The sequence below is a fragment of the Eschrichtius robustus genome, chromosome 2 (genome assembly GCF_028021215.1).
Source record: "Eschrichtius robustus isolate mEscRob2 chromosome 2, mEscRob2.pri, whole genome shotgun sequence".
In the NCBI taxonomy this organism is placed as follows: domain Eukaryota; kingdom Metazoa; phylum Chordata; class Mammalia; order Artiodactyla; family Eschrichtiidae; genus Eschrichtius; species Eschrichtius robustus.
Genome location: NC_090825.1, coordinates 55,326,535 through 55,342,144, shown reverse-complemented (window position 1 = coordinate 55,342,144; position 15,610 = coordinate 55,326,535). Strand labels below are relative to the sequence as shown.

The window sequence follows — 15,610 nt, the reverse complement described above, 5'->3', positions numbered from 1 at the left end:
GTCCTTCCGCCGCGCGCGGTGGCGACGCGCAAACGTTCCGGCTGCTGGGAGCGGTGGTGGCCGGAGCGTGGCGCTCGCAGGCCGGAGCAACCGTGTTGCTGACTGCGGGGAGGGACGTCCTGCTTCCTTCCAGCTCTTCGCAAAGAGGCGGGAAGAGTGGTGGCCATTCGCTCTTGGAAAGTTGGAGGCCCGGTAGCCGTCCATCCGGGATCTGAGACTTGATTTTATTCTTTACAAAAGGTTGGCATGAAGGACTCTGACCACATCAGCAGACTCAGCTGAGCCAGCTTGCCGTGCAGCGGTTTTCCTGGACTGCTCTGCTGCTCCTGCTAAATGACACAAATATTTATTGAGCACCTATTTTGGGCCTGGTACAGTTCTAAGCACTGAGGAAATAGAAATGAAAAACTGACAAAAATCCTTGCCCTCATGACAATTATGAAGAAAAACATACTGTATCAAATGGTGATTGTGCCATAGAGAAAAATTAAGCATGGAAGGGGGAAAGTGTTGCGGTTTAAAATAGGTGGTCAGGGGACTTCCCTGGTGGTCCGGTGGTTAAGACTTCCACTGCAGGGTTCACAGGTTCGATCCCTGGTGGGGGAAATAAGATCCCGCATGCCAAGAAGACAGTCGAACCATGATCAGAATGAGGGAGGGAGTTAACCGTGCTGATACTTAGGGAAAGATTTCTCCAGGGAAAGGGAGCTGCAAGTACAAAGGCCCCTGGGGTGGAAGCACATTGGTGTGTTTGAGGGACGGCATGGGCAAGCAGGGGATGAGTGGTGGCAACTGAGTCATAAGTGCGGGTCTCGAAGCACTGTCAGATGGCAGTGCAGCTAGTGAAAAATGGCTGGATTCTCAATCTTGTCAATAGACTGGATGTTTGTTATGAAAAAAGAATCAATGACTCCAAAGGTTGTTGCTGAGCAGCTGAAAGGCTGGAGTTGCAATTACTGAGAGGGTGGGGGGTTGGTAAGATCAGTTCAATTTTGAACAAGTTGTTTGAGATATCTGCTAATACACACAAAATTACTAGCATTTCCCATATCTGAGAAATTGAGAGGCAAGGCACCCCAAAGCCTCAGGAAAGGATTATGCCCAGGAAAAGGAGAAAGGAACTGCCGGAACCTTTTTGCTTCCCCATCACCGCACGCTTCCCCTCTGTTGCCTATATTGTTTTGTTGGTACTAAAATCCTTCCATGTATTCTTCCCCCTCAAAAACATAAACAGAAGCCATCCTGCACAGCAGTGGAAAGAACAGACGTGAATTAAAAATCAGGCTCTGCCACACTAGCTGGGTGACCTGAAGCAAGTCACAACCCAAGTCTGATCTATAAGATGGGATTATTTCCACCTACCCTACAGGGCTTGCACATCACATCTTGGCAACTCCATAACCAGCTCCTTTTATTTCTCCCCAGAAGACAAGGTCTCATTGTTTAGTTCTGATGTTGTCTTTAAAAGGTGAGGAGGGGAAATTAGCATTGCTGATTCCCAGTGCCAGTTGGCTTCCATCTTTGCCTCCCCTACATCTTTGACTCCTTTACAGGACTCACACACAAACTCCACCCTTTTTCCTTTTATTTCCTTCCTAGTATCCCCTCTTCCTCCCTCCCTTCCTTCCACAAACCCCACACTTTTCTTTCCTTCTGTTCTGATTAGCCATTCTGTTCCAAGACAGGATTCACACCTATAGAACAAACAGTTACAACCCCAAGCCCCAAGTTTCTCATTTATGTTTACTATCCACCTGTCTGGGAAGACTTTGTGGAAAAACAGGAAAAGGACAGAGGACTCTCCAAAGAATTTAAAGCATATTTGTGGACAGGAGGCCGAATCATTCAAGCTTTTCCCAACTGTAAAGTTTACTCTCCTCTGAATATATCTGTCTCAGATCTTGAATCAAGTAGGAATGGTACTAAGGCAAAACAAAACAAAAAAGCATAAATCCATGGTAATCTTTTGCCATTATTATGACCGACACAATATTTTAATTGCTTACAAAGTGGTAGAATAAAGAAATGATATAACCTAGTCAAACGTTTCAATTTGTAAAACTAAGCAACAACTATAAAGAATGGAACAGTCTGTTCTCTGCCCATGGGTGGCTGGACACAATCCAGAGAGTTAGGAAATTCACAAACAGCTCAGCCAGTGGAATCAAGCTGAAATTCAAAGTGTAAAACTTCAAAGACTGGGAGAGATGAGCTTGCCTATTGCAATACCTTTAGATGGAACCTCAATCATTCGAGACTCATTAAAACCCTCCAGAGTTGCTTATAAGAGTACCTGATAATCTTTAACTTGATATGTAAACTCTATACTATCTTTTAAAGCATTTGTTCATTATCTATGAATTATCACAATGCCAAACATAAGGCAATTATCTGCCTAAAACTAAAAAGAATTTACACCGTAAAGCTGTACCCAGCACACACCAAGCATATGGGATTGGGATGATACATGTACTTTTAAAACCCAGTTTGCTTTTAAAAACTTGTTTTCACCATTTGACTTTGGAAAGTAGGTATAACTGGCCATACTTATTTAATTTATTTATTAATTTAATTTATTTGGCTGCATTGGGTCTTCGTTGCTGAATGCAGGCTTTCTCTAGTCGCAGCGAGCGGGGGCTACTCTTCCTTGTGGTGCGCGGGCTTCTCACTGCAGTGGCTTCTCTTGTCACGGAGCACAGGCTCTAGGTGCACGGGCTTCAGTAGTTGCGGCACTTGGACTCAGTAGTTGTGGCTCGCAGACTCTAGAGCGTAGGCTCAGTAGTTGTGGCGCACGGGCTTAGTTGCTCCACAGCATGTGGGATCTTCCTGGACCAAGGATCAAATTCATGTCCCCTGCATTGGCAGGCGGATTCTTAACCACTGCACCACCACGGAAATCCCGAACCACACGCTTTTTCAACAAAATCTTTGGAACAATGGTTAATAGCAGAAAGCAGAATGCAAACATAACCACAGAAGGTCAGAGATGGAAGAGACCTCTTAAATCTAATCTAAACCTCTATTTTCCAGACTAGAAAACTGCCTGAGTGGTTTTTCAAAGTTATGTCCCGATGGTTAATGCCAACCCCCCAGGGGAATTCCCTGGCAGTCCAGTGGCTAGGACTCCGCGCTTCCATTGCAGGGGGGCACGGGTTCAATCCCTGGTCAGGAAACTAAGATCCCACAAGCCGCATGGCACAGACAAAAAAAAGAAAAAAAAAAGCCACCCCCCCCCACACACACACACAAAAGAACCACCCTGATTCTGGCTCAGAGATCAAATGTGTGTAAGTACATTTGAAAAATGATTTTTTTAACTTTCAAAGTTCAATTTTATGGCACAATTTTACAGCGCAAACTCATGCTATTTGACTTACTGCATTTAGCTGAATGGTTTTGTTCAGTCACAACACTGGCAAACTTGCCTTCATAAACTAAGTGTGCTGACTTCAGTTTAAATTTTAAGACATATAAAAATCAATTGAGGGCTTCCCTGGTGGCGCAGTGGTTAAGAATCTGCCTGCCAATGCAGGGGACACGGGTTCAAGCCCTGGTCTGGGAAGATCCCACATGCCACGGAGCGACTAAGCCCGTGCGCCACAACTACTGAGCCTGCGCTCCGCAACGGGAGAGGCCGCGACGGTGAGAGGCCCGCGCACCGCGATGTAGGGCGGCCCCCGCTCGCCGCAACTGGAGAAAGCCCTCGCACAGAAACGAAGACCCAACACAGCCAAAAATAAATATAAATAAATTAAAAAAAAAAAAAGACATATACCTTTAAAAAAAAAATCAATTAAGTTGCTCGATAGAGTCCTTACCATTTGGTATGAATTCAAAAGATATGAAAAACATAAACTATTTATTACCTTTTGTAGTATGAGCAGCACATAGAAAATTAAGAATTTCTTCAACTTGAAGAACTGTATCAGTGTTATAATGGAAACCTTATTTTTATCTTTGGAAAATGATTCAGACTTATATATTAAAAACAATATACTTAAAAAAAAAAAAAAAAAAAACAATATACTTAAATGAGAGTTCCAAACTGAGGGGATAATCACAATCCACTTGGTTAGCTATATATCCAGTATTATCAGCTAATTCTACTTTACCAGAAAAAAACTGAATTAAAAAAAATGCTGAGATTTAAGGGCACCATTTGAAATAATTTGGTGTTTTATGATATTGGATTCCATTTCCAGACAAATCAGCCTTCTGTTAGCCAAAGGATTTAGGAAGCTACCAACCAGCACAGCACCCAAAATAGTTTAAAACAGTAACAGATACAACTTCTGAGTGTAGTTTTCCATAGCTTAATATTAACAGCACTAATGACATCAAAAAGGTACATTATGGAAAGAAAACACCAGTTTTAATAATTATAAAATATGTACAAAACTTGAAAATTCCCGTAAGATACAATTCAAGTCACAATTGAATTATAAATGTAATTGGATACTTTGATATAATGGAAAAGGCTAGTTGGTTTAAAAAAAGCATGTAAACCATAAAAGATAAAAAGCATTTAAAAATACACAACAAAATTCTAACCAGTAGGTTTAAACTTTGATTTTTAAAAAGTAAACATATATTTACAATCTTCAAATTTCACACATTTGTTACTTTTACATGATCTTTATTACCAGGATAACATGAAATAAAAAGCTCTTAAGCATTTATACACAGAAAAAAATCAATAGGGAGGCTGGTAGGACTCAGTATCCGTAGTAGCTAAAATAGGAAAAGGCCAGGGACTTTATCAATGGAGTCATAAAACAGACTTAACCAAAACTGCAAGCTAGGCAACAAGCAGTTTCACTTCAGAGACTTTATTGCAGGGCCCCAGTTTCCTTATCTGAAAATAAATGATTATAAGTAACAGTTATCTGAAGGGAGAATTCTGGGAGGATTAAACTATCCCCTACAAGACCCAATGAGCGTACTTAGGTATTAAGACCTGATTGCCTAGGCTGTGAAAGTTCACAGCACAGTGTACTCCAGGACCTTCCTTAGAGGTTTAAAAACCTCAAACAAAAGTTCTTAATACAAGAACCAATGTTTAAAGCATAAAATCCTTACTTGGAGTGTTCAGCCCAGTTGATTATCAAAAGCTATTTATAAAATGCTTCAATACTGATGATATTAAAACTACCAAAACTCTGTAATGATCACAAAGATTTGGCCTCCCAGGTTAGAGTCCAAAGTCATTTTGACTCCTGATAACATTGCAGAGATGTCAGTCAGATACTTCTTAACCTAACAATGTGGCATCTGCTATCTATGTTTTCCGTCGATCATAATCTCCAACCATCTTCTTAATGTGTGACAATTTGCTCTTCAACTGCTTGCAATAATTCTTCTTACTTTTGTAATCTGCAGACTAAAAAAAGGGGGGGGGGGAAGGGGGGGGAAAGAAAAAAGAATCGCGTAAATTGAACAAACTAAAAACGAGTTATGTTTTAGCTGCTGGGAAGGCAGAGGTGAACAACAACAAAAGGGGAGCGTTAGTCATATAGAATTGCAGGGAGTGTTAAATGAAGTAACATGCATAAGGCACCTGGCAGTTATCTCTAACCACATGAGCAGCTGATTCTCTTTTCTCAATCATATCTTCTAACCTGAGTTTTACAAAGGATACACATTTCTAATGATTTGTAAAGTCACCAAGAAAATTTATCGGCCTTTTTTTGCTAAAACATGATTTAAAAAAAAAAAAAAAATCAGTAAAACAAGAAACTGGGTGATATGGATTTACTTAGAATAAAGAAACGGGGTAAATGGGGAGTGAGACAGGAAATTTTACTATGTACGTTTTTAAACTCTTGAATTTAAATTCATGATGTTCTGGGAATTCCCTGGTGGTCCAGCGGTTAAGACTCGGCACTTTCACTGCCATGGGCCCGGGTTTGATCCCTGGTCTGGGAACTAAGATTCCACAAGTCGCGCAGCACAGCCAAAAAAAAATTAATGACTTTTGGAATTTTAAAAATTAATATAAAGTCTTTTAAAAACCAAAAATGTTTTAAGGCAATAAAGACTGATGACGCTGGGAAATTCCCTGGCAGTCCAGTGGGTGGTTGGGACTCTGTGCTTTTATTGCTGAGGGCCCGGGTTCGATCCCTTGCTGGGGAACTAAGATCCCACAAGCCGCGCTGTGTGGCCAAAGGAGAAAAACAAAAAGAAGACTGATGATGCCAAGTGTTGGCAAGGATACGGAGCAATAGGAATCCACACTGCTTGTTAGGAATGTAAAGTGGCACAAACCAGGGATGCTGTTGACAGTCCCTACCCAAGGCAGGATCCCCACTTGCTCAATGACCTTGCAATTTCATGACTATGTATATACCTAGCAAATGTGTGCCTGTGTGCATACACACTTAAAAACGAACCACTGCTTCATGCCACCATCTGAATGATTCTCACAAACAATACTGAGCAAAAGAAATCACACACAAATTACATACTGTATGATTCCATTTATATAAAGTTCAAAATAGGCAATACTAATACATGATGTTAGAACTTAGGATGGTGGTTACCTCTGGGTTGAGTGTAAAAATTGGATGAGCATACAAGGGGTACTACGAAATGTATTTCTTTATTGGGATGCCAGGTACAAAGGTGTGTGGTTGCTCTGTGAAAATTTACCAAGTTGTATACTTACAATCCGTGTATTTTTCTGTATGTATACTTCAAACTAAAAAAAAAAAAAATTTTTTTTTTTTTTTGCATCAGTGCTGGTTGTAGTTGCAAACAACCGAAATTAAGGTTCCAACTTCTCACAGTTTTCATCTTGCAATTATAGGGCCTTTTGTCTATAATCAGTGCATGTGTGACAAGGTATTCAGAGTCATTCTAAAGGTTAAATGAAAAGCACATAATAGATAAGTTCTTCCGAAAAGAATCTTACAATCTGGGATACTTACTCCCTTAACTTGTTTCAGTCTATTGTATTCATCAGCAGCAGCCTATTAAGGAGAAACAAAGGAATATGTTTAGTGGGGCATTTTCTCTTTCAAAAGTAACACTCCTGATGTTATATTTTGAAGCTAAAAATGTCATCTTATGACAAAAATACAGGGAATTAAAATAACGAAGTCTTAAAGTTCTCAAAACTATTATGGTCAGTAGCAGGGCCTGAGGAATCCAGTGACGGGAAATTTATGACATTAAGATACTTCTCACATTCCACTCACACAGACAGGTAACTATTTGTTCTGTTGCCTCTCACCTCTCCCCATGCCAGTCCACGTGGCACGTAGACCCCAGAGAACTTTTTCATAAAGCACGGCTCTGATCAGGTTACATCCCATTATAAAACTGGTCTAAGCACTCCATTAAATTCTCTACTAATCTAGTCTCCTACCTTTCCAGTCTCAGTGCCCACCATTTGCAATTCTTTAAAAAATTAAGCACATTAATGCTTCCAGATTTCCATCACGTTCCCCTTATAGCTGTACTCATGTATCTCCCCTACTGTCTGGAGAATGTGTACTGGTTACCTCTCAGTGAAGCCTCCTCTAAACTCTCCAGGCCTTCAGCAGACTTTATTCCTTCTCAGAGAAGTTAGTTACAGTACTTTCTATACATAATGTAAATATGGCATTAGTCCCATTGTCAAAGTTGTTTAGGTGTCAGTTTCTCCCTTTGAATATGAGCTCTTTGAGGGTGGAAACATGATTTGTCCCTGTAACCTCAGCACTTCCACATCAAGGACACAGTAACAATGAATAAGCATTGATTGGATAAGAAAGGTTTACGATACCATAGAGAAGCCATAAAAGAAAACAATAAATAAATCAAACTATATACGAAGCAAATACTTCAAAACCGGAAAGCAGATCACCCCAATTAAAAATGGCAAAGGGTATTTCATAAAAGGACTATGAAGTTCCAATAAATACATGATGTGATAAAAAAGCTTAAATACTGCTATCTAAGACACAAGTCAGTAATTTTTCAGACATAAAATGTTAGTGAGATGTGGGTCAGAGGAGCCTCTAGAGCATTACTAGCAGGAATACAGTTGATATAATCTTTCTGGAGGGCACTTTTGCAACAAAAGTTTAAATGTACTAACCTCTGACTCAGCAATTTCACATTCTGGAATTTGTTCTAGCAGATAAGTGGGTAAGTGTGTAAGCATGGAGAGGTTCATCAGTGTATTACTAGTAGGGGCAGAGTGTATGTGTGGCAGTGGGGAGACATACCTAAATGTCTATTCATAGAGGATCACTCAAGTAAATTATGGTACAACCACAAAATTGAAAATTGTGGAGTTATTTTTTTAACACATAAAGATATTTTCTCAGTAAGTAGATCTTTATTATTGACATGAAGTGATAACCACAAATTATCGTTGAATAAAAAAGCAAGATATAAGCAGTGCCAGTAAGTATTTAAAAAGAAAAACCTTCACAATGATGGGGATATCTCAAAGAAACACAGGAGGCAACCGAAAGAGTTCCCAATGGTCCTAGCTAAAACAATTCAAGCAACAAAACTAAGTAGTGTTGGATTATAACCCAAAGTATAAAACAAATATCCATGAGTCTATACTAACATAAATGATTAAATAAATGGGAGGAAGTGACAAATTTCCCATGCAGATGAATTCCAAATAATTTTTGTAGGTATACCGCTGCAGTATAATTCCCCAGTCCTTAAGTGTGATCTATGCATAGTGACTTCCTTCTAAAGAGCACAATATTGAGATGGGGGTTAAAAAGTAATGAGTAACTTTACATGGACAAACACTACTCCAGCCAGGTGACCAAGGAAAAAAAAAAAAAAAAAGAGCCATAAGCTATTATTGAGTAAAAAAGCAGGAAGGATATAAGTAAAACTTATGATTCTTTATCAAAGATTGTGTCTAGGTGCACTTCTGCACAGAGGGGACATTTTAACGACTAATATTTTGGTGACAAAATTTAAGGCAATTTATTTTTCTGTATGTAATTCTGTATTATTTGAAATTTTTACAGAAAGAGTGAACTTTGTTTATAAATAGAAAAACTAATGTGTAGCTATTTTCTTTTAAGCAGGAAGGGATGGATTATGGACGAACCCGAATGAACTTTTTGGCCAACCCAATATGTACACAGACCATATTGCTTTGTAGTTCTTAACTACGTTAGTACACTTTTCAATTTGGAAAGACTTTAATCTAAGACTTGATTTCAATTACTCTTCAATGAAATTACAGTTTGATAATTACTAGCAAAATCTGTATCAATATTAGTATAAAGGATAATGTACTCCATAGATTAGAATAAAATTCTATGTAATATATAATTATCAGATTTCAATTTACCATGTACTCTTCACTCTCTTCTCTATAGTCATCCAGTTCTTTATCCAGACGAGAGAGTTCTTTATTGATCTCATCAAGCTCTGCTTGTAAGCTCTTGTATTCCTGCAGGCCAGTGTCAAAATTCCTCTTGTAGAGTTGTCTTTGTTGATCTGAAGTGATAGGTGGATATTCCCTAAAAATTCAGTGAGAAAATGATTACTTATGTATCCTTAGCAGACCTAAGATCCAGTGCTTCTTCCTCAAAGATGATAAGCTGGTGGGATGTGGAGACTGACATTCTCTTGGTTTTGTTTTTGTTGTTGTTGCTTATGGGTAGAGAAAGGTGGGATGCAAATGAGTTCTTTTAAGAATGATTATGCTTTTTACGTTGCTGCTCATGTTTTTTAAAAAAAACCATGCCTACTGATTTTTAGAAATAAGTTGAAAATCATTTATGAAATTTCAGGGTTGTCTTAGGAACTCATTTATTCTGAATATACCACACCACATGAGAATGGATACTTACGTTTAAAGTGTTAAAACTGGAATTGTGGAACTCAAAGGATATTTTCATCACTTCAGTGGCAGAGCAGCTGACTGGCAGCTGGCTGTTTTCTGCTACCACCTACAGTTTTCAGACTGTTTTGAGCATTTTTTTGGTTGGGGCGGCGGCGGGGGGTGGGTGGGTCTTGCTTCTCCTTAATAGAAATCACTTTGATTGTAAAAGTAGACATTAAAAGGTACATGTATGAAAATGTATGCTCATTGTAAAAATAATCTGGCAATGTGTTAAACTATTAAAAAAAACCCTGAAATTCTGTACCACTTGTATCTCTCAATATGCCAGCTATTCTTTACATATGACAGTGATGCTATTAACCACCCATAATCCACTGAGGAAATACTCTGAATTGTTTCACGGGACTAAGGAACTTCATAGCAATATGGAATTTTAAATGTCATATCTAAGACAGTCTAAATATCTCCATTTTACAGACAGGAGAAATTAAATGACTTGCTCAGAAGGGAAACAAGAATTCAGAATTTCTAAAAGTTTTCATTTAAATCTTGCATGATACAAGACAGGCAAATATTTTATAGACAGATGACTGAACTAGGCCAAAACTCTTGAGGGGTTAAGGGGGAGATGAAATATGAGAGCCACCAGTGAGTACGGCACTTCTAGCTATACTTGCCCCATCCATCCCTCCTAATACCTTGAGAAGCAATGTTTTGATTAACCACACAGCAAATATTTCTGATTTGTGTCCCATTCCTCAGAATACTTGGGCAAAAGAAGGCTACAGGTCATACACGAGTACAGCTGGCAATGATGGACTAGGACAAAACCACTGACACACAAAGTAACTTAACCACGACACTAAATTGTTAACTCCACTGTTTACAAAACTGTTTGCCAAAGTCCTCTCGATTAAACTTTTAAAAGACTCTCTGGTCTCATCGTGAAAGCTTAACTTAAAAGTAAACGCCAAAGGAAAGCCATAGCACTGGTCTGGAATTTTATAATTAGTAAAACAAAGTTCCTCTATACTTGTATTTCATTTATTTGAAAAGCCTTTCTTGGGTGACTATTGGTAAAAGCATACAGTACTGGCGAAGTTTATCAGTCATTTTGTGGAGGTGCGCTGAAAGTGTTTTTAAGACATGTTTTTAAGCCAAAGTGCTATTAAGCCAAACACATTCCCTCCAGGTCAATCTTTATTATAAAGGAGTACTTAGGGGAAAAAAAGTATCAAGAAACTGTCTCCAGCCCTGGTTGGCAAAGAATGAAGTTGTACCACCCACCCCCGTTGAGGAGGCGACACCACCAAAACCTGGCTGTACAACCATCAGATGCGCAAGGGGTTCCAGCAAGAGGCGCCCCAGTACCTGATCCAGTCCTCCTCCAGCTCATCGCAGGACTCGCCGCCCGTCGTGTAGTCTGTTTCATAGTGGTCTTGCTCTGATCTCCTCGACTTTCCTGCCCTGCCCTTCGAGGGAGCCCTTTTTGAAAGCGTCTCCAGGTTACCACTGTTGCTGTAATGAGGCTGCCGGAAGTCCTCCACAGGTGAAGTCACTGGCAGCTCCTGAGCCACTTCAGGCACCCTAACAAAACAGGAATCATCTGTCCGTGAGCATTACCAGCCTTTGTCAGAGCACCGAGACCACAGAGGGCAGCAACACGTGGGCCGCATTCACTCAACCAGCCACCTGCCCAGCACTGGGCAGATCCCCAGCTTCCTGCGCTCAACCCAGCACCAGCCCAGCTCCCCTAATACACACGAACAGCTTTAAGGCTCTGATGTAAGGGGAGCTCATTAGTAAACCTTGTACGAAAAATGGATGTAAGATTTCACTTTAGGAAACACGCTGATCTGGAAGAGAATTACTGACCTGACCCGTGCCAGGGACTTACTCCACAAAAGGCTGTTAGGAAAATAACAATCACGACTCTTTTCTACAGGTTCTTCTAGTTCCACGGAATGCTGAGTGGGGAGAGGAATGCACATACATATCTACCTTGAGAGGCTGACTCTCAGAGATAAGCTCTTGGTAATATTAATTTTAGAATCCTCTGTATCAATTCTCTTTTCAAGATACAATGTTGAAAAATGAAAAATACTGAAAATTTAAACTAAAAAACCTAAAAACAAAAAACCTAAAAAGCTTTATATTGTAATAGATGAAAGAGCTCGTTAAGACTTCTTTTTTAAATTGCACTGTTAATCCTGAAGCCCTGTACAATGAATGAAATGGAAGAGTTAACATTACACTTATTTTTCTAACGCCAATTATTTAATACTGCATCAGATTTTTGATTGCATATAATGTTTCTGCCACAAGCAGAAAAACGAAGCCTAACATGGAATAAAAGACCAAGAGCTGTGGCAACTGTAGACTACTTCTGAGTAACAGAAATGCAAAGCTGCACTTTCCCCTTGTAGCAGAGCTGGAGAAGGGCAAGAGGAGAAACAAGGCACCTGAGACTTTCCAACATCAGCCTTGCTATTCAAGTCAACTATTTAAAAGTCTGAAGAATTTTTTTTTTTTTATTGCTTTCAACTTACAGAACTGTCATCTTGAGCTTTATCCACGAGGTGGACTGTTTTCTAGGTGATCCAAAACTGCTTGGTTCTAACTGTTGCCAAAGTCTTAGATTTCTAATCACACTTATTAATTTCTTATAGACTCCTAAAGCTTTAGGAGGGGTGGTGGCTGGGGGGGGCTGATATTTATTTCTTCTTTCTAAATTTATCCAGGTTAACATGGCTTTGAGTGCTCTGTTAATGCTACTTCTAAAGGAAGGAAAATGTGACTTTGTCTGTGAGTCAATGATTAATGAGTTCCTAGACACTCTGCCAGGTACTATGCTTCTTAGCTTTGAGGTGGCAAATAAAACCTTTAGAATGCAGTGGGTTTGTTTGAAGTGCTGGGGGCCAGAGGGGGAGGATGCTAAAGGGCAAAAGAAATTAGAAAAAACCCCAAAATATCAAGGCGGCCCTTCTCCTGTAATTTTATATTAGATATTGATATTATAAATCTTCACCTTAGAAGTTTTCCATCTCCCCTCTTCCTACACCCTTTCAAACACTAAACAATAACTTGATACAACATGAAAGCTAAAAACGAAATGCTTGGCAAGAAAAGTATATATAAATGTAACAGTTAGGGGATATGTGCACTCTTAGTCACCTTCAAACCTGCTTTTAGAGACAAGTCTGATTAGGTCAAAAATCTGCACAAGCCAGAAGTAACCACCTGTATACTTTCCTCAGTATCTGACTCAGTCCCCTAGGTGCGGAAATCTGCCCTTGTGTAGTTTTTGACTTCCTTCTTTTTTAAACTTGTTCTATTCTCTCTCTCTCTCACACACACACACACACACACGCACCCTCACATGCCTTTGCTGCTCTATCTCACCCCAACAGTGTAGTTATTGGCACTTCCTTCCGCCTCTGTTGTATTGCAACCTCCATGGGAACACGAACTCCGTATTCCCAGGGGCACCTGGCCCAGTACATGGCAGGGGTTCAAGGTAATTACTGAATTGAAAAGACATTCACAAGAATCCTCTTTACTGAGGACACCCAGTATCAGGGAGGAGAGAGAAACAAAATGCATGATCACATCAGTGTCATGACTGTCGGAATGACATCCATGATATACATGGTATTTTAAAACTGCCATCATCACTGAGGGGAATATCCAAGCCTTGCCAACCAGAGAACTCCATCTTCCTGGACCCAAAAAGGACCAATCAGAATCTTTCCAATAGATTTGATATGTAAGTTTTGGGAAAGTAAATTCCATTCTCTGAATCTGGTGCTAGAAGATCAAGACAGCCTGGGGAATGTGCATGGCTAGCCTGCTACAAAAGAAGCTGTACTGAGAATAACACCAGCATAGCAACAAGAACCCTGATATCTTCTGAGTCCCTGGATCATGCTGTGCCCGAAGCTAGCACCATCTCTGGGCCTTAGGCGAACCAGTGAATTCCTACAACCTGCGTAAAAGCCCTAACAGATTATCCCACCAGCCTAAATACTACTACCAGACAGTGGTCTCATTGGGCACTCTAAGGTGTCAGCCTGCCCTGAAAGCTCTGCATCGCATCAGCACTCCACTTCTTTGATTTACAAAGGTTAATTCACCCTGGGTGTGGAAAAGAGAGTAGGGAGTGTACCTACTATCTCCCAAATTCACTTAGAGAGGGTGGAGAAGAAACCATCTTCAGCTACACTCTGCTGTCTCCTAATCCAGGATTAATTCTAACTGCCTTAAAATTCTAAGGTTAGGACATTATGGTGAGAGCAAAAGGAGCCAGACACCAGAATAATTTCCACATGATTCCATTTTATAAGAACTGTGATATGGTGACAGGCGTCAAAAGAGTGGTGGTGGGGAAGGGGGGTACCCGTGGAGAAGACAACGTTTTGGAGCGCTTGAAATGCCTCTCTCTCGGTCTGAGGGTAGTTACTTCAGTGGTCACATGCGTGAACTCTCATCAAGCTGTATAGCAAGATCAGTGCCCTTTACTGAATGTACGTTATGCCTCGAGGGGAAAACATCTTAGTATTGAGGTACCTCATTCTTAACCTGGACCTCAGACAACGTTCCGATTCTAATTCCTTCCCCATCCACTACAATAATAAGGAGGAGAGGCACTGGTGAGTTACTAAACACCTTCAAGAAACACCTGAGGAAAGACAGATCCCTTCGTCATCCAGGAGGACGTACACTGAATCCTCCGTAGCGCTCAATGCTCTGCCACAGACAACAATCAACAATGTCTATTACCCGCCAGAGGCTGCAAGTTCCTCCCGTCATTACTACACACTGTTGCATTCGTTCGTTATCCCTTACCTTGGCACCATCCCCATCCTCCCCTTCTGCTGGGTTCTAAAACTAAGCATCATATTTGCATTTTCCAGGCCTTCAAAAAACTTCTAGGGTGTACTCTGGGAGTATAAACTGGTACAACCCATATGGAGTACAATTTGACTACATCTATCAAAATAAAATATGCAATTTCCTTTAACCTAGCAACTGTGCTTTTAATATTTTTCCTCCAGATACACTGACATATTTGCAAAGTGACAAATGTGCAAGTTCATTCTCTGCAGAGGTCTGTAATAACAAATCATTGGGGAAAAGTGTGCATCGATGTGGGATTAATAAAACAAATTTTAGTATACCCATTTAATGGAATATTATGTAGCTATAAAACAGATCAGTAAACTCTATACTGATAAGGACAATCACTAAGATATATTGCTAACAATGCATTTAATATGCTATTTTCTTTTAAAAGGCAAAAATAACCAACATCGTATTTGGCCAGCATATTTATTTAAAAATAACCTCTGGAAGGACGTAAAAGAAATTGGTAACACTAGCTGCCCCTGGGGAGAGAAACTAGACAGCTGGGGACAAAAGGGATTCCCTTTTGCTCCTTATAAATTTTACATCATGAATGTACTGGCCTATTGAAGAATAAGTAAGATATTTAAACTGTTCCAAATGAATTTGTGAAAATATCTTAGTTCTCATAAAAAGGGACAGCATGTGGGAACACTGTGGAGTCCTGCAGGCCTTACAATTAATTTGGAGGCACAGCTGGTCACAAGATGCATTATAGATATTTATTTTGTATGCATGGAAGTCATGTAGACCATAGCTTGAATCTTTTACAAGGACTGCATCTCTACTGTGTACCTCTGCCTCTCATAGCCTCACCTGATTTGGTTTTTGTCAAAATCCAAAGAGAAGAAGGAGAACAGAGAAAATGCTCTTCTTCCAAATCATTTACAACTGAAA

General features: G+C 40.0%; 1 protein-coding gene across 3 annotated transcripts in view; it reads right to left on the bottom strand.

Moving 5' to 3' along the window:
* Window positions 1–4,482: 4,482 nt before the first annotated feature.
* OCLN (occludin) overlaps window positions 4,483–15,610 on the bottom strand; it is a 45,863-nt gene continuing 34,735 nt past the window's right edge. For all 3 annotated transcript variants that reach the window (XM_068533282.1, XM_068533292.1, XM_068533300.1), the window contains exons 6-9: window positions 11,183–11,398; window positions 9,314–9,485; window positions 6,927–6,968; window positions 4,483–5,380 (exon numbers count right to left, since the gene is read on the bottom strand). In XM_068533282.1, coding sequence (XP_068389383.1) covers window positions 5,279–5,380; window positions 6,927–6,968; window positions 9,314–9,485; window positions 11,183–11,398 — 532 coding nt within the window. In that variant the 3' untranslated portion in view covers window positions 4,483–5,278. The remainder of the gene's footprint in view (window positions 5,381–6,926; window positions 6,969–9,313; window positions 9,486–11,182; window positions 11,399–15,610) is intronic.